At 41.0% G+C, this 24729-nt stretch overlaps 1 protein-coding gene and 1 long non-coding RNA gene across 7 annotated transcripts in view; one reads left to right on the top strand and one right to left on the bottom strand.

Annotated features, from left to right (window-relative positions):
- Positions 1-3011, bottom strand: part of LOC105471519 (uncharacterized) — a 45468-nt gene extending 42457 nt beyond the window's left edge. Inside the window, exon 1 of one of the 2 annotated variants that reach the window (XR_011610702.1) lies at positions 2749-3011. This is a non-coding gene — a long non-coding RNA (uncharacterized lncRNA). Of the gene's footprint in view, positions 1-2415; positions 2725-2748 lie in introns of those variants that run through there. The other variant, XR_981190.3, reaches the window with a different exon arrangement.
- On the top strand, positions 3009-20452 carry LOC105471520 (DEP domain containing 7). Of its 5 annotated transcripts, none has more exons than XM_071074897.1 (10): positions 3024-3157; positions 9763-9925; positions 12685-13075; positions 14559-14686; positions 15472-15661; positions 18241-18452; positions 19189-19331; positions 19522-19647; positions 19743-19821; positions 20132-20452. In XM_071074897.1, the coding sequence occupies exons 2-10, from the start codon at positions 9847-9849 to the stop codon at positions 20323-20325; spliced, it is 1542 nt and encodes a 513-aa protein (XP_070930998.1). In that variant the 5' UTR covers positions 3024-3157; positions 9763-9846; the 3' UTR covers positions 20326-20452. The 5 variants fall into 5 exon arrangements, with proteins under 5 accessions (XP_011722314.2, XP_070930998.1, XP_011722315.2 ...); XM_011724010.3 differs by lacking the exon at positions 3024-3157 and adding an exon at positions 3587-3714; XM_011724012.2 differs by lacking the exon at positions 9763-9925 and having other exon boundaries at positions 3009-3157.
- The last annotated feature ends 4277 nt before the right edge of the window (positions 20453-24729 follow it).

Here is a 24729-nt window from a genome sequence, read left to right as displayed (position 1 = left end):
CTCACGCAGGCTGGAGTGCAGTGGCACGATCTTCGCTTACTGCAACCTCCACCTCCCTGGGCTCAAGCGATCCTCCCACCTCAGCCTCCCAAGTAGTTGGAACTACAGGCGCACACCACCATGCCCGGCTAATTTTTTGTATTTTTTTTTTGTAGAGATGGGGTTTCGCCATGTTACCCAGGCTGGTCTCAAACTCCTGGATTCAAGCGATCCACCTGCTTCAGCTTCGCAAAGTGCTGGGATTATAGGCATGAGCCACCGCGTCCAGTTGGGATTTTTAAAAGAACTTTTTCTATTAGAAGTTCCTAAACTTTAAACTTTAAAAGGTAGGAAACTGATATTTTTTAAAGCTCTGTATTTTGATGGGGACAATCAGAGCATCTATTATTTGCCCAACAATGCACAGATGCTAAAAGAAGTCCGAGAGGTTAAAATATGCTCCCTACCCTGGACAATTTTTCAATTTATTTATTTATTTTTTTGAGATGGGGTTTCGCTCCTGTTGCCCAGGCTGGAGTGCAATGGCGCGATCTCAGCTCACTGCAACCTCCACTGCCCGGGTTCAAGCGATTCTCCTGCCTCAGCCTCCCGAGTAGCTGGGATTGCAGGCATGCGCCACCCTGCCTGGCTAATTTTGTATTTTTAGTAGAGATGAGGTTTATCCATGTTGGTCAGGCTGGTCTTGAACTCCCGACCTCAGGTGATCTGCCCACCTCTGCCTCCCAAAGTGCTGGGATTACAGGTGTGAGCCACCGTGCCTGGCAATTTTCCAATTTTATTAGGCAATTATGTGTGTGCTGTAATAATTAGAGAGTATCAATATAAGCAGGGGCTGAATAGTAATGCATTTGATAAGTGCTACAGGTGCTCAGAGGAAAAAAAAATACATCAGAGTAACCTGGAAAAATCTGTCCAGGGAAGAAAGTAGGAAACGGGGTAGACATTTCCTATCCCATGGTTTCTAGAAAGTACCTGAGTAGAGAAGAACATCCCAGCATTCCAGGAGAGGTAAAAAATTATCACATAAGTTGGTGAAAAGCTCTTTGAAATGTTATATAAAGTATCAAAATGGTCACTGAGGTCACCAGGCTTTTTCAAATATTAGTGTTTCTCAAGATTTGTCTTCTGAGACAGATGAGCTTTTCCCCCCTCCTATGCCATGAAGGTGGACTTGTGTGTTCATTCAGTTATACAGCAGGGGATACAGTTAATTGGTATATTGGGTGCCTGAAACCAGCCCTGAATGCATCCTCTTTCTGTGAGTAGTAGCCAATTGAGAGACTACAAAGAAAATCCTTAAACAGAAGTAAAGCAGGCTTTTACCACCATCAGGGGAACAGGTCACATTAAAAAAAGGTTGCCAACCGGTTGGCAACTTTTTCTTTTCTTTTTTGAGATGGAGTCTCACTCTGTCGCCCAGGCTGAAGTGCAGTGGCACAATCTTGGCTCATGCAACCTCCGCCTCCTGGATTCAAGCGATTCTCCTGCCTCAGCCTCCTGAGTAGCTGGGATTACAGATGCCTGCCACCATGCCCAGCCAGTTTTTGTATTTTTACTAGGGGTTTCGCCATCTTGGCCAGGCTGGTCTCGAACTCCTGACCTCAAGGATCCCCCTGCTTCAGCTCCCACAAAGTGCTGGGACTACAGGCGTGTGCCCGGCCAGCTTTTTCTAACACTTAGCAGCAGCAACTGGCCCCCACCTCCCACCCACAAACCCAGGTCCCTAGGGGCACAGCTTCTTAGTATGTATTCTCTGAAACAACCCCATGTAGAAGCTCTTTCCAATAAGCTAAATAACGAACTCCTACTTAAACACCATTCTAATTTACACCTAAATCACACAAGCATCCTCCTTCTAAGAAGACATCATACTCGTTTTGAAAATGATTGCAAAATTCCCAAACTCGAAAAAAAAAAACCAAAAACGGGCAAGTATCTGGCAATTGGATTATTGTCTCTAAGACCACTCATCCTTTCAGAGGTATCCAGCATTGGATCTTTGGCCTGGCTTCAACTTCCGAGTAATTAAGACGTGTCCCATTAACAGCCCTTCCTCCTTTTCTCTCCCCACCTTCACTCCAAAGGCAGCAAACCGTCCCTACCCGCCCGACCCACAGTTCCTTTGGGGGCAGCACAGATTTCCTGGCAGCCAGTCCCAGGGTCATTCGCTGCTGCTCTCCTGTGACCTCTAGACATTGCTCTCCTGGGCCACATAGGATTTGTTTGTTCTGTACAGGTAGGGATGTATGAAAAACTCGGTTATTATTGTTACTATTATTACTACTACTACTACTATAACATAATTATAAGCACTTACGTTCCAGACGCAGTAACTAAATACTGAACCTGAATTGGTTCCTATAAACCTCCTTAAAAAACAAACAAACATCTCAGTGAAGCAGGTACTAAACCTACCCCCACATCAAGGTGAGGACACCGAAGCACAGAGCAGTTAGGCAGCTTGCCAGGTCCCCGACTTTTTCTTTTTCTTTTCTTTCTTTCTTTCTTTTTTTTTTTTTTTTGAGACGTAGTCTGGCTCTGTCACCCAGGCTGGAGTGCAGTGGTGGATCTCCACTCACTGCAACCTCCGCCTCCTGGGTTCAAGCGATTCTTGTGCCTCGGCCTCCCGAGTAGCTGGGATTACAGGCACCCGCCACCAAGCCCGGCTAATTTTTATATTTTTAGTAGAGACGGGGTTTCGCCATGTAGGCCAAGCTGCTCTCGAATTCCTGACCTCAGGTGATCTACCTGCCTTGACCTCCCAAAGTGCTGGGAGCCACCGCGCCCGGCCTGGTCCCCGAGTTAATCTACGGCAGGCCGCGGTTCGAACGCCGCTAGTGTGAGCCGGGGTCGCGTGGTGCCGGCCCAGAGAACCGCTCTCTCCCCGGACACCGCTCGCGTGGCTTCGCGCCCGAGGAAACTTGGATTTCTGGCGCCGCGGGCTACGTTCAGTGGGTGCCAGAGTGACACGTGACCGGCAGCGGGGGCGGGGCCTGCAGTGAGCCCCGCCCCGCCCAGTTAACAGACGGGCGCTCAGTGAGCTGTGAAGCTGTTGGAGGAGTTGGCGTCCGGGGAGCGAGGGCTATGGCCACCGTGCGGGAGAAGGCTGCTGCGCTGAATCTCTCGGCTCTTCACAGCCCCGCGCACAGGCCTCCCGGTAGGTGCCGAGGACCGCCACCCGGGATGGCGTGGGGCCGGCTGGGGTGCGCGGGCTGGGTCCCGGCGCGGGGCGGGCGGCGTAGGGCGTTCGGCCGCCTAAGCCTGGCAACGGCCGGCTGGGCGAGCCCCGCACAGCTGCGACCACTTGGCCAACGCCCCCGGCGAGCGGGCGGATCGGGTTCCTCTCTGGCTGGTGGGCTGCAGGCTGCCGACCCCGCCCGCACAACCCAGCTTCTTTCTGTCTACCCAAACTCTCACCTTCACCGCGCGTTCGTCTGTGCGCCCGCTAACGTGCCAAGCACGCGCCGTGGAGCCCCGGGATATGCTCCGCGGTGCTACCGGTGACAAGTGTGATATCTGGAATTTGTGTAGTTCTTTGCCCCCTGTCTCAACCGCAAACCTTGACTGCACAGTATGGCCAGGGGCCGAGCGCCTCCCTTGCCCACTTTGTTCTCCAGACTGCTAGGAGTCAAGAGTCAGCTTGTCTCCTCAGACTCTTCCTGGGAGGGATGAGAGGTTTATGTGAGTTCCACTGGCAGGAATTTGGCATAAAAGGTATTTATTAACACTCTATGTATAAGCCGTATTTTAGTGAATAGAAGTTTTTGGCTAAAAAAATAGTTACATGAAATTAGGAGAGAAGTTGGCAAATTCTGCCACTGGCTTAATCGTGTCTTTTGGGGGCAGTTGATTTAGGATCCTGGTTTCTTTAAATGTTCAAACACATGAGCAGAATCGGATATCACTTCTAAAATGCTGGTTATAGCAGATCTACAACTCAGTTAATAGGGGTGAGTCAGATAACTGTTAAGATATTCAGATAACACTTGGCTTTTTTTTCTTTTGGTTAAGTTATAACTTACCCCCTTTCTGGAGCTCCAGTCTGGGATGTTGTAGGAATTGGTTCCCTTTCTGACAAAAGCCTTTCATTTGTAAAAACAATCACAGTGAAACTGTGATTCCTTCCTGTGGGTCAAATGGGTGCTTCTCAGTGGCCCCACTCTTGTGGTTGACTTACTAATGCTCCTTTTAATCTTCAAAATGCTAACGACAGATTATGATAGAGGACCATTTTTCACTTGTCCTTTTCTAAGAAACTTCATAATATTGACCTTAGTCTGCTCTCATGTAAAGGATCCAGATAAGCACATAGTGGCCACATTGAGAATGTCTCCTTGATTTACGTTGTGAAGAGAAGACAAATGCTAAGACATTTGGGAGTTTAAAACCAAATGATATTGAGAACAGTCTTGAGAAATCTTTTGGGCCCACTTACTCAGTGAAGGAAATTCCCAGATGTCACCTGCTTAAAATAAAAACATGGTACCCTGTTTTCTCTAATAGCTGAAATACCAATTCTGGAGCTTTGGGCATTTGTGAACAGGTTCTTAGATGGTGTAAGGAAGTATGTATTCAGAAATTAAGTAGATAACTATCAAAGGGAAGAGTTGAAGTGCTGGTTATCAGGAGTCAAAGGAAAGAAACCGCTGCCCTCGGCACACCAGCTGCAGTGGACAGAAAGGGACCGGCTGCTGTTCTCATTCGTTTTGCTTGCTACCGCTGGAATCCCGACCTGGTAACATTTGTTAGCCTTTCTTTCACCCTTTAGTTGCCTTGTCATAGTCCCAGTGAGCAAGGTAGTGGGAGCACACGGTTCTTGGTTCTTTGCCATTCTCTTTCTGTGTGCTCTGGCAGGCAGCTTCGTACTTTTGTTTCTCCACCGATTAGTAACTCTCCCTTACCTTAAAGGGGCTGTAATGACCAGGGACCTGATTTATGTACAAGAAATGAGATCTGTATGCCAGTCTTAAGCGAGTACGTCAAAAACACTTGTCTTTTAATGTAACAAACAAGAAAGTAGTCTGTTATCCTGTTATCCCTTTATACTGTAACCTAATTCTTTGAGTTTGCCTGGTATCACTTTTCCAGGGCGCTCAAAGTACTTCCCATATGCTGTCTCATTAATCTGTGTGAATTAAAGCAGGGACCAATGTCTGCTTTCGCTGATAATTCTCATAGATATTTTAAATTTTTTGTGTTGGTAGACACTTCTCTTACCTACCTGCACCCTTTTTTTCAGAGGCAATCACAGTCTTCAGCATGACACCTCTAATGCCAACTAGCAGGAAAATAAACTTTGGACTACTGGAACCAATATCCAGTAAAAGTGTTGTAATGTTGGGATCATAGTATAGAAAATTTTTCCACTCAGTCACAACTGTCCAGTTTTAACACCATAAACACAATTCTCTTTACATTTATTAATATTTTCATGAGATTTTGGTTACTATCCAACAAACGTCCTTTTTCTTTGTTGTCTTGACAATTCTTTGAGTAATATTTTAAAACCTCGTTTGAAAAAATCTGTCTTAAAATTCTCTTAAATCCTAAATGGTTTAGGATTTATAGATGTGTTATTTTCTGATGAAAAGTTAAATCCTCTGGTATGTGTCACATTTTGTCTTCTCATCTCCTGGTGGCCTTTATGTGATTGAATACTATTCAGAGCTTGACATCATCCAGGTAGTAGGAGTAAATAAAAGGTAAACTCCTAAGGTTGGGGACTGTGTCCTCTGAGTTCAGGGGAAGGAAGAGGAAGAAAGATACCTCCCTTTTCTTTCTACTTTTAAAATAAACTTAAAATTTTAGAATAGATTCACTAAATAGTATGGTCCATTTGTCATAATTAATGAACCAATATTGATACATATAATTATTAACTGAAGATTCCACACTTAGATTCCCTTGGTGTTTGCTTAATGTTCTCTTCCAGGATCCCATCCAAGATATTGTATTACATTGAATTGTCATGTACTGAGTCTTCTAGACTATGACAGTTTCCTCCTCTTGTTTTTAGTGATACAATTTCTGGGCATTTTGTGAGACATTAAAATATTATCTCATGATCCTCGCAATGAGTAGAGAAGTGGAGTTAGCTCTGTTTTGCAACAGAAAAGTTAGGCAGTTTGCTCAAGATTGTGTTATTAGTAAATGAGGGACCCAACAATGGAACTCAGGTCCCTGCGACTGCAGAGTCCACACTGGTCTAATTCTTTGTAGTCACAGCACCTAGCACTGTGTCTGCTGTGTTAGCACAAGTTTCCATGTCTGAACAGTATTCAGTCAACCCAAGGTTTCTTAACCTTGGCACTAGTGACGCTTTCTTTGTTGTGGGGGCTGTCTGTGCATTGTAGGATGTTTAGTAGCATCCCTCTGCCCACTAGATGCCAGCAATACCCACACTCATTGTGATAATCAAAAATGTCTCCAGACATGGCCTGTGGGGGGTATAATCACCCATTGAGAACCACTGGGTTAACCTTTCTTTAAAATTTTTTTTTTATGAATGGGGTGTAGTGGCTCACATCTGTAATGCCAGCACTTTGGGAGGTTGAGGCAGGTGGATTATTCAAGGCCAGGAGTTTGAGACCAGCCTGGCCAATGCGATGAAACCCTATTTCTGCTAAAAAAAAAAAAAAAATCCAAAAATTATCTGGGTGTAGTGGTGCACACCTGTAATCCCAGCTACTTGGGAGGTTGAGGCAGGAGAATCGCTTGAACCTGGGAGGCAGAGGTTGTGGTGAGCCAAGATCACACCACTGCACTCTAGCCTGGATGACAAAGTAATCCTCTGTCTCAAAAAAAAAAAAAAAAAAAGAAAAGAAAAACGAAAAAAAATAAGTTTTTTAGTAGTTAGCAATAATTAGCAACTGACAGATATTGATAACCAATTGTATTATATTGAGGCAATCTGTAAGGCAATTAAATAATTTAAATCTCTGTGAACTATTAGGAAATCTGAAAGAAATCGGGCACTAGCTCACCATCTCTTAAAAGTTTTATGGAGAAACATCAGCTGTCTGGATTCAGTTCCTTTTTTTTTTTTTTTTTTTTTAAGTCCAGTCTAAAGACCGAGAATGAAAAAAAAATTGTTATATGTTCATTAAGAGGTAGTGTGTTTTAGTAATTTTGTGTGTATGTTTACCTTACATTGGGATCCAATTTTATAATGTGTATATTGATCTACTTCTAAAGATTTAGTATAATCTTACTATTAGAAGTGATTATACAATTGTTTTCCCTTTAAATAGGTTTTCACAGTAGGCTGGGGTTGCTGACAAGGTGGATTATGGTTGATGCTGATTATCCCTAATTTTTGGGTAAATGTAATTTGTTGACATTTTTAAGGAATTGTTGTAACTTGATTATTTAGTGTGAATTCTTAGAAGCGAGGATGATTATTACTGAAGTTTAACTTTTACTGTTGGCAAATTTTTTATGGTAGAGTTCAAATACATGTGAAGGGCAGCTTTTGAAAAATAGCTATTGTTTTCAAGCAAATAAGGATGAGTCTGCTTGAAAAATGAAGGTTAACTAGCCTAGTTTTATATAGTGCTTAAGACTATGTGTTGTAGGCTAGATAATTAAATTATTTCTGAACCTCATTAGGCAACCTTCCAAAAGGTTTTGTATCTGGTACAGTAAAATTTGTCCAAATGCTTCCTTTCTTGCCTATGGATCTGCCATATTTGGTGTTCAGTGTCCTTATCTAAATGGAGGAAACATAGTTTCAGTCTTTACATTCCTATAATCAGTTTATTTAAAGACAGGATCTCACTTTGTCACCCAGGCTGGAGTACAATGATGCAATCATAGCCCACTGTAATCTTGAACTCCTGGCCTCAAGCAATCTTCCCGCGGTGGCCTTCCAAAGTCCTGGGATCAGAGGTATGAGCCACTGTGCCTGGCCTGGCAGCTTAGACCTGAAACTAACCTAAAATATTGTGTTCAACTATTTTATCAGTAGATGAAGAAACCTACTTACAGAGATTGTCTCTTATCCAGAGTTTTTATAGCTGATCTCTAAACTCTTTGATTCCATTTGTCCCATGATGCTTTTAGAAAATGTTTGACCAGGCTGGGCGTGGTGGCTCACACCTGTAATCCCAGCACTTTGGGAGGCTGAGGTGGGTGGATCACGAGGTCAGGAGTTCGAGACCATCCTGGCCAACATGGTGAAACCCTGTCGCTACTAAAAATACAAAAAAAAAAAAAAAAATTAGCTGGACGTGGTAGTGGGTGCCTGTAATCTTACCTACTCAGGAGGCTGAGGCAGGAAAATCACTTGAACCAGGGAGTTGGAGGTTGCAGTGAGCCGAGATCGTGCCACTGCACTCCAGCCTGGTGACAGAGTGAGACACCATCTCAAAAGAAAAAGAAAAAAAAAGAAAATGCTTGACAAAATGTAAGGAAGCATCAAGATGTAGATAGTGATGGATTTCAAAAGGTTGTTTAGCTCATATGAAAGTGAGGTTTGAGGACAAGCTGAACCCTTAATTCTGATTGCAAGACTTAAAAAACATTCATTGTCTATTTCTGGTCTCTTAAATCCTGTTTAGAAATCACAGTAAGTCATCTTACTGGGCCATGATCTGCTATACCAATATTCATTTCAGCTTTTAGATGATGATAAATAAGTTTCAAACCAGTATGTGGGGGATATGTGTTCAACTGGTGAAGTCAGCATTTAAAAAAGCAGGTTATCCTGGTATGAGTTTTGGCACATTTACTTGTCAAGTCCAGGGTACGTTGTGTATGAAAGCATCTGTATGAACATGAGCTAGTTTGGGTCTGTAGGTGGTGGTGCTTGAAGGGAAATTCCCCAGGATGCAATGGTTGGGAATTGATGGTCAGTGAGAACAGAGGGGACCTGTGAGGGCTGTATTGTATCATGCCTGGAGGACTCTGGAAGCCTGTGGTTCACAGGTGCCTACTATCCTGCTCTAATCAGTTCTTTAATCTTTTATACAGTGTTATTCAACCTGCACAACCTCCTGATTTCCCACAAGTTAATATGGGGAAATTTATTCTTTACCTCTAATTATTCTGTGAAGATTAGCCGTTTCTACTCATTGAGGCCAACTACACCGCCCTCTTCAGCTGTCTTATTGATCTGTAATTAATAAGTGACTCAGCCTTATCATTTACGATTTGTATACTAACCTACTTGTAGCTTAAGTGTTAATGACTTATGTGTTTCATCTTTTTATTATAACTAGTCCAAAAGTCTGTCTCATTGGTTCTTAAAAGGCAGTCTGATCGAAGTATGAATCTTGCATGTCTTCCTTTTCCTGTCTTACCCTGTGTACTATGGTATTATTTATTACAGAATTTATGATATCCTGCCTTATTTTAAGAGTAGTGACTACTGTTTTTAAATAGCTTGATTAAGGGTTCTTAGTTTGTTTTATCTCTTGGCTCTCTTAAAGCTGTTTCACTTAATCCAAGTTTCCAGCGAAAGGTTAATGCTTAAACGACTTATCTGGCGGCTGACTTTTCATATATTTATATTTAAGTACTAGGAAAAACTAGTATGTATTTATTAGCTGCGTAACTGAGGGGAGGTTTAACTCACGGAGCCTCAGTTTCCTCAAAATAGGATTATTAATAATCATTTCGCAGAGAAGCTTATCAGAATTAAATGCGAGAAGACAGAGCCTGTCATAGTGTAAATACTCAAATGTTAGCTATTAATAATAAAGATTTGACAAGTTAAGCAGAAATTGTTTATTTAAATCTTATTTATAATCTCTGGTATTTTAGGAAGTTAAGAATATTAGTCGCTCACAATGTTTAGGCATTGTGACTGGAAACAGTACAACTACTCCTGAGTTCTGCATACCAGGAATGACGTGGACTTACTTTGAGATTCCATCAGATTCCTTATTCTTGTCCTGTTCAACAGAGACTAAATACTGTACCAAGAGTAAGTCTAATTACAGCTTGATTTATTTAGTCAGTTCTCCATAATTCAGTTCCTGAAACAGCTCACATTATATTTGGAAGACTGGCAACAATTCCTTCCATCTTTGTTTAGTACTGGCTCGTGAAATATCTTCAAATTTAAAATACAATTTTGACAATTAAAAACAATCTCGCTCACTTTGTGAGGCCGAGGCGGGAGGTTCACGAGGTCAGGAGATCGAGACTATCCTGGCTAATACGGTGAAATCCCGTCTCTACTGAAAAACAATACAAAAAATTAGCCAGGCATGGTGGTGGGCACCTGTAGTCCCAGCTACTCGGGAGGCTAAGGCAGGAGAATGGCGTGAATCCAGGAGGCGGAGCTTGCAGTGAGCCAAGGTCACGCCACTGCACTCCAGCCTGGGCGACGAGCAAGTAGGTAGTAAATTACCCATCTACTTTTAGTATTAGAAATATACAAACAAACAATAAAGGGCTGTGTGTTTGTATATGCTATTAATTTTCACTATAAAGATGTTTAAATTGCTAGTAGCTACAGAATTATGCTACAAGTGAAATCAGTGTAGTGGTTCAGTGTACTCCTTGTATTTATTGCAACATAAGAGATGAATTTCAAATGACCCACTTATAATTTATGGCTCTAGTGCACTAAGAGGAGTTGTTTGTTTGTTTGTTTATTAGAGGGAGTCTTCCTTTGTTGTCCAGGTTGAAGTGCAGTGGCCCTGTCTCAGCTCACTGCAACCTCTGTCTCCCACCTTCAAGCAATTCTGTCTCAGCCTCCTGAGTAGCTGGAATTACAGGTGCCTGACACCATGCCTGGCCAATTTTTGTATTTTTAGTAGAGAGGACGTTTCACTATCTTCAGCAGGCTGTAAAGGAGTTTTAATAATGTCCTTCAGGAGCTTATCTTATGCTTTCATCATCTTACACATTCTATTTTGCCTAAAAAAGTAGGAAGATAATTTCAAGTAGCAATTTCTTTAATTATAATTTCCTTTTTTCCTTACCATTGTACTCATGCATATGGTTTTCCTTTTTAGAGTATCTTAAAGGAAGTAATAACTTCAACCTCTCTGCCAAAATATCGTAAAAATAAAGGAAGTAACAAACTAAACATAAATGGGGCTTAAATTAGGATTGCTGAGTTTTCAGAGGATCACTAAAAAGTGTAACACGTTAAAGGGGAGGGAGAGAAGAACTCTTTATGAAAGGAAAAAAGGGAGAGAGCCAGGCAGCCACCAAGTGGGTGATTCGCTGTAATCCATTCCATCGGTTTTCAAAAGCCCAAGACCTGATTTCTTTCCTATTGATTTCCAAATATCTGCCAATTACAATGAGGAAAAATATAGGATGTTTTTGAAAGTTTGTTTTTCTCCTTTTGTGTTTGGCAAAAATCTTGCTTTACTTCTGTGCGTACTGTCTTTGCAATAGGTCATAAGCTCCTATAGGGTAGGAACCAAATTGTTACTTTACCCTGCATACAAAGTGTTTAACTCATAAGCCTGCATCATAGGAGGCTTTAAAAATATTAGTTTATTCCTGCAGTGATTTTGTGTGTGTGTGTGTGTGTGTGTGTGTGTGTGTGTACACAGTCATGCATAGTGTAGTGACAGGGATATGTACTGAGAAATGTATTGTCTGGTGATTTCATTGTTGTGCAAACATCATAGAGTGTAGTTCCACAAACCTTGATGGTATAGCCTGCTACACACCTAGGCTATGTGGGATAGCCTGTTGCTTCTAGGCCACAAACATGCAGAGCTGTACTGAATGCTGTAAGCAGTTGTAACACAATGATAAGTACTTGTGTATCTAAACATAGAAAAGGTACAGCAAGAGCTAGAAACAGGGATTTTTAAGCTCCATTGTAATTATGTAAGACCACTGTTATATGTGGTACATTGTTGACAGAAATGTTGTTTTGTGGTGCGTGACTGTGTGTGTGTGTGTGTGTATGACTCATAAGTGCTTCAAAGTCATATAAAACATGAGCCAAGTCCCAGTACTACCTCTTTCAATATAATATCTGGAAGTGCTATGTAACCTCTGTGACTCTGTTTTCCATCTCTCAAATGGAAACGATACCTACCTCACAGGTTGCTATTGAAGATTAGATAATTTACATAAGGCATGTAATAGAATTCTTGTACATAACTGGTAACTGCCACAAGGTCCTACTTGATGTGTCCTCCTAACTCCCAGTCTCAAACGCCAGCCCCTCTCCCTCCTTGATCTAACTTCCTGTTCTTCTTTCCCTCCCCACACCACTCTGGCTGTGCTGACCTCCCTCCTGTCCTACCAGAGCACACTCCCACCTCAGGGTATGTGCTCTTTCCCCAGATGTCTGCACAGCTTGCTTCTTGGTTTTACTTGAGTTTCCGCTCAGGTATAACCTTATCACACAGGTCTTTCCTGACATCCCATTTAAAGTAGCATTCCTTATCTTATCTAGCTTTATTGTTCTCCTCAGCACTGATCTAATACGTATGGATTGTCTTCCTACAAAGTCTTAAGTTTCTGGGAACAGGGATCTTATTTTGCTTACTGTTGTATCTTAGCATATAGAACAGTATTTGGCATATAATAAGTACCATATTTTTTAATGAATTGCTATTAAAGCAGTATTTCAATAAGCTACCCTCATAGTTGCTCCTTATCAATAACTTTGGAAATTACTACATTTTTGTCTAAGGATTGCTTAGACCTTATTACAAATGAACAAGGTACCAAATCCCAGTTTCTCTATGATTTTTCTCCTAGGTTTCAGTGTAGCTCAGAAGCCATTTGGAGCCACATATGTATGGAGCAGCATCATAAACACTCTTCAAACACAAGTGGAAGTGAAAAAACGAAGGCACCGTTTAAAACGGCACAATGACTGCTTTGTTGGTTCAGAAGCTGTGGATGTCATTTTTTCTCACCTAATTCAGAATAAGTATTTTGGTGATGTAGATATTCCTCGGGCCAAAGTGGTGAGAGTGTGTCAAGCACTTATGGACTACAAAGTATTTGAAGCAATTCCAACCAAAGTCTTTGGAAAAGACAAAAAACCTACATTTGAAGATAGTAGTTGCAGCCTTTATAGATTCACCACAATACCTAACCAAGACAGTCAGTTAGGCAAAGAGAACAAACTATGTTCACCTTCCAGGTTGGTCTATAATGTTCGATTATCACGGGGATATTGACAGGATTTTGTCTACCTTTTTATGAGATGCCAACTGGCTTTATATTAGCTTTTTAGCAGTAAATGTGGCTAAAATATGGGTCTGTGGGTAAATTTGATAAAGTGCGACGAAATTTGGTTAACTTTATTGGGTATCTCCTAGTCATACTTTATATTTAGCAGAAGCAGTCAACAACACTTTGATTTTCCTGCTTCAGGTTATAGTTACAGTGTAAAAATGTTTTCATACCACTTGGTATGAGAACATAGCGAAGGCAGGCAGAGAGAAACCCAGACTGAGGTGGGAGAGAAGAAGGAATCATTTAAAGGGAAACTGGGGAGACAGAATTGTGGAATCCAGTGATTGAAATGGATGTGGGTGATAATGCATAATGAACTTATAGCTATTTGTCATGAAGTAAGCCAACTTTACCTTTTCCCCTTTGTTACCCTCAGCTAAACTCTCAGCTCACTGCATCGTCTGCCTCTTGGGCTCAAGCAACCCTCCCACCCTGGCCTCCCAGTAGCTGGGACTACGGGCATACACCACCATGCCTGGCTAATTCTTTTTCTTTTCTTTTTCTGTGGAGACAGAATCCCATTATGGTTCGAGACCAGGCTAGTCTAAAACTCCTGGGCTCAAGTGATCTTCCCATCTTGGCCTCCTAAAGTGTTGGAATAATTAGAAGCATAAGCCACTGCGCCTGGCCCATTTTTACATGTTTTAACCCAATCTAAAACATGATAAAATGTACCTCTTTGTGTAGAAAGGAAATATGAGGATAAAGTAAGGCACGGTCAACACTTTCAGATGCAGGTTCACACACTTTATCTGAAATCTTTGGGTCTGGATGCATTTAGGAATTTGGAACTTTGGAGCATTTAGAAAAGTTATGTTGTACATATATATGGTTCAACATCCCTAGAGGCATCTGGGACAACATCTGGTAATCAAGCATTATGATATTTCTGTGGTAAACAAAAGAATATACTACCGGGATAAATTAAAGCTATTATAGTCTCGGGACAGGTTTTGTCACTATATGAGCTCTAAATAGACCTTTGATTTTCAAAGCTTTTTGGGTTTTAGAATTGCAGGTAAAGGGCTGTGGATCTGTATTTAGAAATTCTTTGGTGGAGAAATTCTCCACCAAAGAATGCCCCACAAAGAGATAACTGATAAAACCAGTACACATAATGAAGTTCAGTTATGTTTGATTGCATTTTTAAACTGGCGACTGAGATTTTAGTCATCGAATCACTTAAATCTAAGAAAATGTTCAAAGGAGAACAGAATATGCTTGAGAAAGAAGGTGGGTGTTTTTATAATTTATTCTACTCTTAGAATTTGGATTTGTTGTGGTTTTGCTCTGAAATGCATAACTCTGTAGAAAACTCTTAGCTCTCAAATACTAAAATATTTCTGTGGGCTTAGTAAATGTTCATTTCTGAAATAAATTCATTTTAGGTATGCAGATGCATTATTTAAGTCATCTGATATCAAATCAGCCAGTTTAGAGGACCTGTGGGAAAATCTGAGTTTAAAGCCTGCCAACTCCCCTCATGTAAATATCTCTGCAACCTTGTCTCCACAAGGTAAGCTAAAGATGAAGCAAAGTAAGAAGTAGAAGACTAACTTCAAAGTTATTTAAAATTTTTAAATGTTAACCTTTATTAGATTTTACATATTCAAAGTACAGAGAAAGAGTGCACTATGTATTAAAGCTGTTTATGTTAAATTTTAACAGAAGTCTATTATCTTTAACAAATAGATCAGTGTTAGAACTCTTGAACACTGACTTTTGTCCGATCAGCTGGCAAAGGTTCAGATCTGAGATGTTTTGCATGCAGATTTGTATTGAAAATATGCTTTCAGATATTTCTTTTCCTAAGATTTTATTAGGTCAAATAAAAGTTGAAAATTACATTAAAACGTTAACAGAATTCTTCAGTTCTTCCTTGTCTGCGGCAATGGAATATAGTTTAATGACTTTAATTTCCACCTTTCCCCCATTCCAGTTGTGGAAACCCTGAGTGGAATAATCTGCAGCCAATAGTTTCAAACAAGTTTTTAGCTTGAATGAATCATTCTTTCTTCCAAAGTCCTTATTAACATGTTACATGACTTGATCTCTTATCTCTGACAGATTGCTTTTTACAGTACAAAGAATGAAAAGAATTCCTGTTGTCCAAAGCCTATTCTCCTACACTCTAAACAAATCTTGGATTGTTTTACTTTGTTATAAGAAAGCACTTCATAAGGTTGACTTTTTCTTTCTTTTTGGCCACAAATTTTACTAGCTTAGACCTGCTTAGAAAAATATTATGGTGAGCATATAGTAACTATTGTTACTTTTCACCTTGTCATTTTTCCTGTGTAGTTATTAATGAAGTGTGGCAAGAAGAAACAATTGGGCGTCTACTACAACTTGTAGATCTTCCACTTCTTGACTCCTTATTGAAACAGCAAGAGGCTGTACCTAAAGTTCCTCAATCTAAGAGGCAGTCCGACATGGTCAACAGCAGTAACTATCTGGATCGAGGGATTCTCAAGGCTTATAGTGACTCTCAGTATGTGGAAATACATATAATAATTTGAGTGTGTTTGTAGGTAGATTGAGAGAATGGTTTTAAGATAATCTGTTCTATTCTTTTTTCTATAGGATCAGATATGCATTGTTAATATTACCAGTATTTGAGAATGTGAAGAACAAAATGACATTAGTCAAAATTAGAAAAAGATTTGTTTCATTTTTCATATTCATTTTTGTTTCACATGTAACTCGTACATTAAGTGAAAAAAAGGATTATGCTTTAGCTTCTTATCTTTGTTAAAATGTAGAGCTGTCTGAACTCTTTAAGATTTCTCAAAGGGACCTGGTAGAAACAGATTTGACAGATTCTTGAGATCCTTTGATCACGTATCTAGAATGTCTGTTACATATGTATTTAGTTAACTAGTTGTATTAAAGAAATACAATAAGGCGGGGTGCGGTGGCCCACGCCTGTAATCCCAGCACTTTGGGAGGCCGAGGTGGTTGGATCACTTAAGGTCAGGAGTTCGAGACCAGCCTGGCCAACATGATAAAACCCCGACTCTACTAAAAATACAAAAATTAGCCAGGGATGGTGGCACATAATCCCAGCTACTTGGGAGGCTGTGGCAGGAAAATCACTTGAACTTGGGAGGTGGAGGTTGCAGTGAGCCGAGATCATGCTGCTGCATTCCAGCCTGGGTGACAGAGTGAGACTCTGTCTTAGAAAAAACAAAACAATGAAAGTAACTCTCTCATTCCAGTTACTACTCTCTTGAATATGAATCCTAAGGTTTGAAGGCTTAACTTTAGATGCTGAGGGAATTAAGACTTTTTTTCCTTAAGGAAGAGTTCTGCATTACTCATAACTTTGAGGCTCTTCTATAAAAATTATTGAAGGTTAAAATAAGTTATTGGATTTTTCTAGCTTAATTTTTTATTATTTTGCCTTAGCAGATAGTGTTCCAGTCTAGTTAAGGGGATGAAAATGTTTGAAAGGAATACAATTACATTTTTAGTACTTCACTAATTCTACATTCCAAAGAACTATTAATACTATAAACAGTTGAATGCCAAAAGGCAGCTTAAAGCCTTATATGAAAAAGTTAATCCCAACATATGTGTTACTGAATTCTGCAGATAAAACACATTTCTATAACCTAAAGGAACGTGAAACATTTTGTAATTACTAAATTCTTTTTTTTTTTTTTTTTTTTTTGAGATAGAGTCTTCCTCTGTCACCCAGGCTGGAGTGCAGTGGCATGATCTCAGCTCACTGCAACCTCCGCCTCCTGGGTTCAAGCGATTCTTCTGCCTCAGCCTTCCAAATAGCTGGAACTACAGGTGCGCGCCACCACGCCTGGCTGATTTTTGTATTTTTAGTAGAGATGGGGTTTCACCATACTGGCCAGGCTGGTCTTGAACTCCTGACCTTGTGATCTGCCCACGTTGGCCTCCCAAAGTGCTGGGATTACAGGCGTGAGCCACTGTGTCTGGCCTTATAATTATTAATTTTTATATACAAAATCAGAATTTGTGTTAGAAGTGACCTTAAAGATCATCTTATCATATAAAGTTGAAGCTGATGTCGAGAGAGGTGAAATGACCTGCCTGAGATACCTCACCTGGCTGAATTAGTTGTCCGGAGTCCATGGCAGTATGGCAGTAGAGGACATGATTGAATGCTTTTTAACAATAGATAGATAGATAGATAGATAGATAGATAGATAGATAGATAGATATAAAAAATGGAATATTAAAAGTTTGCTACTTTATTTCTTGAAATTAACATTTTTCTGAAGTTACTCAGCAGGATTTTACTGTAGATGATAATTGATATTTGATTATTTTGTTGGTTTGTTTTTTGAGATGAGGTCTCGCTCTGTTGCCCAGGCTGGAGTGCAGTGGCACAATCTCGGCTCACTGCAGCCTCTGCATTCTGGGTTCAAACAATTCTCCTACCTCAGCCTTCCGAGTGTCTTGGATGACAGGGGCACACCACCATGCCCAGCTAATTTCTGCGTTTTTAGTAGAGACGGGATTTCACCATGTTGGCCCGGCTCGTCTCGAACTCCTGACCTCATGTGATCCACCTGGCTCGGCCTCCCAAAGTGCTGGGATTACAGGCGTGAGCCACCGCGCCAGGCCTGATGTGTAATTATTTTGAAACGTTTGAAACTTTTCTGTCCTAGCTAAAGGGAGAGCTAATAGATCATACAGAGCTCTGAAGTAAGCAACACTGTGTTGGAGAAATATTGGCCCAGAACTCAGATCTGGGATCTAGTCCTGCCTGAGGCCTGAGCAAGTAACTTGGAGTTTCTGGGTCTCCATTGTAAATGTGAAGAGCAAGAGCAGAGTTTGAATTTGTATGCTCTTTTCACCTCTGTATTGTGGTGGAGAGTTTGTTTTCGTGAAAAAGGAAAAAATAAAGGGAAAACATTAAACTGAACTTGTAAATGTGATACATGATCTAGCTACATATTAAAAAGAGCTATACATATCTTTTAAGCTCATGTAGAAATTTATCCTGATGGCATGAAATAGCTAGTGAATTAGGTACCATGTGTATATTTGTTATTCTTTGCCTTTTAAATAATCTTTCCCTCTCCCGTATAGGGAAGATGAGTGGCTCTCTGCAGCAATTGACTGTTTGGAATACCTTCCAGACCAGATGGTGGTGGAAATAAGCAGAAGCTTTCCTGAGCAACCAGACCGAACAGACTTAGTGAAAGAACTTCTGTTTGATGCCATTAGCAGATATTACAGTAGTAGGGAACCTCTGTTAAATCACTTATCTGACGTTCATAATGGAATTGCAGAACTCTTAGGTAAGTAAGATCTAATTGGATACTAGCATTTATCTTTTGGAGGAAACAAGAAAAAGTTAGTTCTCAAACTGAACCAAAATAGTACTACTACAAGCTGGGAGTGGATCTGGATGGAAAGTATGTTTGTTCAAAAACTTCTAGAGGTCATTTGGAAAGAGGCTTTAACAAGCTCTAAAGTTATGCAGAAACTTCTGGTTACCCAGGAGCATAATGCTGCTCTCATTCACCGGAAGCTTGAGCATAAAGCAGCAATTCTCTTCTTTTAGAAGAGTTACCAGCACCACCATTATTGCCCGTTCAGTCTCTTCAAAATGGCAGACTCTCTGCTTTGTCTCTCTACCAATGAGCTGCATAATTTGTTGGAAACAAATTGGAGGTTTCAGAAAATTCCCCCTATTTTTCTCAAGTAAAATTGGATATGTGAGTTTTGTACACATGGTATACTCCCAAATGTACTGAATTAATCAAAAACAGAATGGGATTTTATCCACAAAGCTGAGAGTTAGATTTAATGCCCGAAGATATTATATGACAGGGACTTAGGGTGTTAGTTGCCAATTTGAGAACAAGCTGCCTTTATGGTATCCACCATCATTGTTAATTCCTAGTCTTGCTTTTGCTTTTGGAAATAATTTTGAATAAGTGCACATTTTAACTCAAACTATAACTTGAGTTTTGTTCCCTTTAATATAGTCATATTTGGTCAATTAAAAGCAGTTTTTTCTTTTGGCTAAAGTGAATGGGAAGACGGAAATAGCTTTAGAAGCTATCCAGCTCCTTCTAAAGCTTTTAGATTTCCAAAATAGAGAAGAATTTAGAAGACTGCTGTATTTCATGGCTGTTGCAGCAAATCCTTCTGAGTTTAAATTACAGAAAGAAGTAAGTCTTTTGTTTAACTGTTAGTTGTATTTAATATCCTTAATAAATTATAGATTAAGTATTAGATTATTCCATCTTCAGCATCAAGTATGCTGAAATGGATAATAGCTATTAATATTTAATATTCTCTTTTATATTAAACTTGTGTCTTCAATATATACTATTGGATATATTTGTTTTATTTTTATAGAGTGACAACCGAATGGTTGTGAAAAGGATATTCTCGAAAGCTATTGTTGACAATAAAAATTTATCCAAAGGCAAAACAGATCTTCTGGTACTCTTTTTAATGGATCATCAGAAAGATGTTTTTAAGGTAAAATTGTGAAAGTAGTTAAATTGAGCTTATGTAATAGATCACTAGATTAAAATGCATTTGGATAATGTCCCATGTCCCTTCTTTTTCTTAAGATTCCTGGAACTCTACATAAAATTGTAAGTGTTAAGCTTATGGCCCTACAGAACGGAAGAGATCCAAATAGAGATGCAGGTAATCTGAGAAATATTGTTTTCATGATCTTGCAAAGACAAATTTCAGGTGTTTTTTGAAAATATTTTGCTATAAGTAGTTGGACTTTAATTTCAACCAAATTTAAAACATTCTTCTCAGAGTAATTCAGACTAAGCAACTTGACAAGGGTTAGAAAGTCAGCGGTGCTTACCATCTTCAGTGCATATTACAAAATGGGGAAGAAAAACATAAAGACAAGAATATTGCTTGATTTTTTTTGGTTAAATATGAGGAATTTTTTTGGTTAAATATCAGGAATTAACTGAACTTTTTACTTTTAAACTTTAAGGATATATTTATTGCCAGAGAATTGATCAACGTGACTATTCCAACAATACGCAGAAGACAACCAAAGATGAGCTGTTGAATTTACTAAAAACTATTGATGAGGATTCAAAACTTTCTGCCAAAGAGAAGAAAAAATTGCTAGGTCAATTCTATAAGTGTCACCCAGACATCTTTATTGAGCATTTTGGAGACTGAGTTTTTAATGTCTGTATATAAGTTGTGTATTTTAAGAATAAATTATGTATCCTAAATATCCAATCACATTTGTAAGCTTGGAAGCTCTAAATATGAAACTGTACTTAATAAAAATTTTTTTGTATAACTTTGTGTGTCAGAAGCTGAGTATTAATCATATGGTGTATCGCTGTTAAGTACTTAAGTGAGTTGATTTATAATTACTGTGCTCAATGCTTTATAGAACATAATATTTAGATGTTATGACATTGCAGTGTTTGTATAAGAAAGCATTAAACAGTAAAGAAAACGATAATTACATGTTAATAGGAATGGGGTTTGTGTTTTGAAAGGTACTCCCTAAAGATGCAAGATAGAAACTTAGGCTATGATAAAAAGAATTTGCTAATTACCTTAAGTTGTAGACAAATCAGAAATCAGACTGTCCTAATGCTTCCAAAAACACAATTTTTAAAGCTTATTATGGAAAATTTCAAACATATAAAAGTGGAGAAAATAGAGTAACGAACTCTTGCTTGTACCCATTAACTAACAGTGACAACTGCCAACTCATGGACAGTCTTGTTTAATCTATACCCTGACTCATTCCTCACTCACCCCAGCAAATTTCAGATATCATATTTCAGCTATAAAATGTTGGTGTGCATGACAAAAAGGACATTAAAAAAACAACCATGATACCATTGTCATTCACATAAACCTACAACTCCTTAATATCAGGTTTGCAGTTAGTGTTGAAATCTTATGATAATCTCAAATGATTTTGACAGTTTATTCAAATGGAGATTCAAATGTCCATAAATTGCACCTGGTTGATGTGTGTAAGTTTCTCTTTAAAAATCTGTAAGTTCTGGGCCGGGCGCAGTGGCTCAAGCCTGTAATCCCAGCACGTTGGGAGTCCAAGGCGGGCAGGCCACGAGGTCAGGAGATCGAGACCATCCTGGCTAACATGGTGAAACCCCGTCTCTACTAAAAAAAAAAAAAAAATACAAAAAATTAGCCGAGCATGGTGGCGGGCACCTGTAGTCCCAGCTACCTGGAAGCCTGAGGCAGGAGAGTGGTGTGAACCTGGGAGGCAGAGCTTGTAGTGAGCCGAGATCATGCCACTGCACTCCAGCCTGGGCGATAGAGCGAGACTCTGTTTCAAAAAACAAAAAATCTGTAAATTCTGTAATCCCAGCACTTTGGGAGGCTAAGGCGGGCAGATCACGAGGTCAGGAGATCGAGACCATCCTGGCTAACATGGTGAAACCTCGTCTTTACTAAAAAAAAAAAAACAAAAAACAAAAAAACACACACACAAAAAAATTAGCTGGGTATGGTGGCAGGCACCTGTAGTCCCAGCTACTTGGGAGGCTGAGGCAGGAGAATGGTGTGAACCTGGGAAGCGGAGCTTGCAGTGAGCTGAGATGCACCACTGCACTCCATCCTGGATGATAGAGTGAGACTCCATCTCAAAAAAAAAAAAAATCTTCGGCCACTCGCCGTGGCTCACGCCTGTAATCCTAGCACTTTGGGAGGCTGAGATGGACGGATCACGAGGTCAAGAGATCGAGACCATCCTCGCCAACATGGTGAAAGCCCGTCTCTCCTAAAAATACAAAAATTAGTCGGGCGTGGGGGCACGCACCTGTGGTCCCAGCTACTCGGGAGGCTGAGGCAGGAGAATCCCTTGAACCCAGGAGACAGAGGTTGCCGTGAGCCGAGATTGCACCACTGCACTCCAGCCTGGTGACAGAGCAAGACTCTGTCTCAAAAAAAAAAAAGTAAGTTCTCCTTTCTCCTTCCACCCTTCTCATATCTTTGTCTTTTTGTCTGTCTGTGTGTCTGTCTCTATTGTTAAATAAACTTGGTCAGTTGTTCTTGCGTTTTCCTCAGTCTGAATTTTTCTGATGACAAGTCTGGGCTGTCCTTTATCACGTTCCTTTGTATCCTATAGTTCTCGTAAACTGGGCATTAGAGCTAAAGTTTTTAATACCTTTTTAACTAAGTTAATGATTATGTGGCATGAGTGCACTGTGAAGATATACAGGTGACCTTTCAACACCAGAAATTTGAACTGTGCAGGTCCACTTACACTAGGAATTTTTTTTTTTTTTTTAGGCATAGTCTCGCTGTGTGGCCCAGGCTGGAGTGCAGTGGCGCGATCTCGGCTCACTGCAAGCTCCGCCTCCCAGGTTCACGCCATTCTCCTGCCTCAGCCTCCTGGGTAGCTGGGACCACGGGCACCCGCCACCACGCCCGGCTAATTTTTTGTATTTTTAGTAGAGATGGGATTTAAATTTAAATTGAGGAGCATCAATTAAGAAAGTACAGAGACCACCCTGTAGCATAAAGAGTGGAATGGACTACAGCAAGCAGAGATGTGACAAGAGGGATCCCGTGTGTCCAGGAGCAGTAGCTACTAGAGTGGCTGCCACCTTTCTCCCTCTAAGTCCTATGTCCTTGCAGTGAACTCCCTTTACCTTAAGGTAATTTGAATTTCCAGTGCTTGCAGCCAAAGATCAAAATGGAATGTGTCTATATATATTTTTTGAATATTGAAACAGTACATAACATTACAAGATTACAAGTGAAATATCCCAAATTAAATCAGTGATTTTGGTACTGTTGCAGTATCCTCTCCAGGTGAAACTTGAGTGTATTCATTCACTTGCTCCTAACCAAGTGAAAATTGGTCATATTAATTTTTTTTTTTTTTTTTTTTTTTGAGATGTAGTTTCACTCTGTTACCCAGGCTGGAGTGCAGGGGTGCAATCTCTGCTCACTGCAACCTCCACCTCCCAGGTTCAAGTGATTCTTCTGCCTCAGCCTCCCCAGGAGCTGGGATTACAGGTGCCTGCCACCATGCCCAGCTAATTTTTGTATTTTTAGTACAGACGGGGTTTCGCCATGTTGGCCAGGCTGGTCTTGAACCCCTGACCTCAGGTGATCCGCCCGCCTCGACCTCCCTAAGTGTCAGGATTACAGGCGTGAGCCATTAAGCCCGGCCATATTAATCTTTTAAGGAAGGTAAGGGAGGTGGTTCTAGCCTGCTTTCCCAGAGAAGCTTTTAAAACTTGTCTGGCATCACGCCCCAGAGTTTTGGATAATAGTTTTCCAACCCCTGCCCCTGAGATTGCAAGTTGTACTCACGGCTGAAAAACATTGGAGACTTTATGGTATGAGTCTAGACTCAGAAGAACTGTATGTTTTCTTTGCAGGTCTTAACAGTTCCATTTAGTTGAGTATCTTAAGGGTTTTTGGTGTTTTTTCCTCCAAAAAAGGGAATCTTCACCTGAGAACTGTTTTTGTCTTTTTCTTTTTTAAAGCAAAAAGACTTTAATATGCAAGTCAGTAAATGGTTTGAGGGTCTTGTATTGCACTCGGCCTTCAATACGTTAGCAATAACTACCCACATGTGATCTATTTAGCAGTGTTTGAAAACAGCAATTTCACTCCAACTGCTTTGTTGCTTTTTTTTTTTTTTTTTTTTTGAGACGGAGTCTCGGTCTGTCTCCAGGATGGAGTGCAGTGGCGCTATCTCAGCTCACTGTATCCTCCGCCTCCTGGATTCAAGCGATTCTCCTGCCTCAGCCTCCCGAATAGCTGGGACTACAAGCGCGCGCCACCACGCCCAGCTAATTTTCGTATTTTTGGTAGAGACAGGGTTTCACCATGTTGGCCAGGATGGTCTCGATTTCTCGACCTCATGATCCGCCCGCTTCGGCCTCTCAAAGTGCTGGGATTACAGGCGTGAGCCGCTGCGCCCGGCCCAACTTTTTTAAAAACAGCCAAAATGAGAGAAGGGGAATAAACTTCGTGTAGCTACAAAAAGGATGGCATAATTAAATTTCAAAGAACGGACGGGGAAGGTTTCCGATGCAGTTGCTTCGTATTTCTTCTTTTGACTGACCCGCGCCTTCTCCGCCTCCCTTTCTCCTCCCGTCACCCATCCCAGCGACTGGGATGTGGCCGCGCCCTCCGCCTTTCCGTATGGAAACATGGCGCCTCCCTGCGTGGGGCGGGCTATCCCCAGCTTCGAGCCACAGCCCGCTGAGACTCATCGGCGGGCACTCGGCCGCTCCTCTTACGTTTCCGTACGGAAAAATGGCGCCTCGCTGCGTTGAGCGGGGCACTCTTGGCTCGGAGCCACTGCCCACGGAGCCCCCTCAGCGGTCATCGGCCACGCTTTCCACCGCTCCCTGAAGAAACATGGCGCCGCCCAGCTGCGAGTCACCGCTTACTGAACCCCTTCGGCAAGCAGGGGAAAGAACCGCCTGCCTTTCCGTACGAAGACATGGCGCTGCCCTATATTGGCGCCTCCCGGCCAAGAGCAGTCTCCTCCTTCCTGATGCTGAGAAGCGGCCGCTCTGACCGCTGCCCACCCGAGTCGGGCTGGGAGGACCGCCCGCCGCGTGGCGA

The sequence above is a fragment of the Macaca nemestrina genome, chromosome 12 (genome assembly GCF_043159975.1).
Source record: "Macaca nemestrina isolate mMacNem1 chromosome 12, mMacNem.hap1, whole genome shotgun sequence".
NCBI lineage: Eukaryota > Metazoa > Chordata > Mammalia > Primates > Cercopithecidae > Macaca > Macaca nemestrina.
The sequence above is the reverse complement of the archived record's forward strand: the minus strand, read 5'-3'. Positions and strand labels throughout refer to the sequence as shown.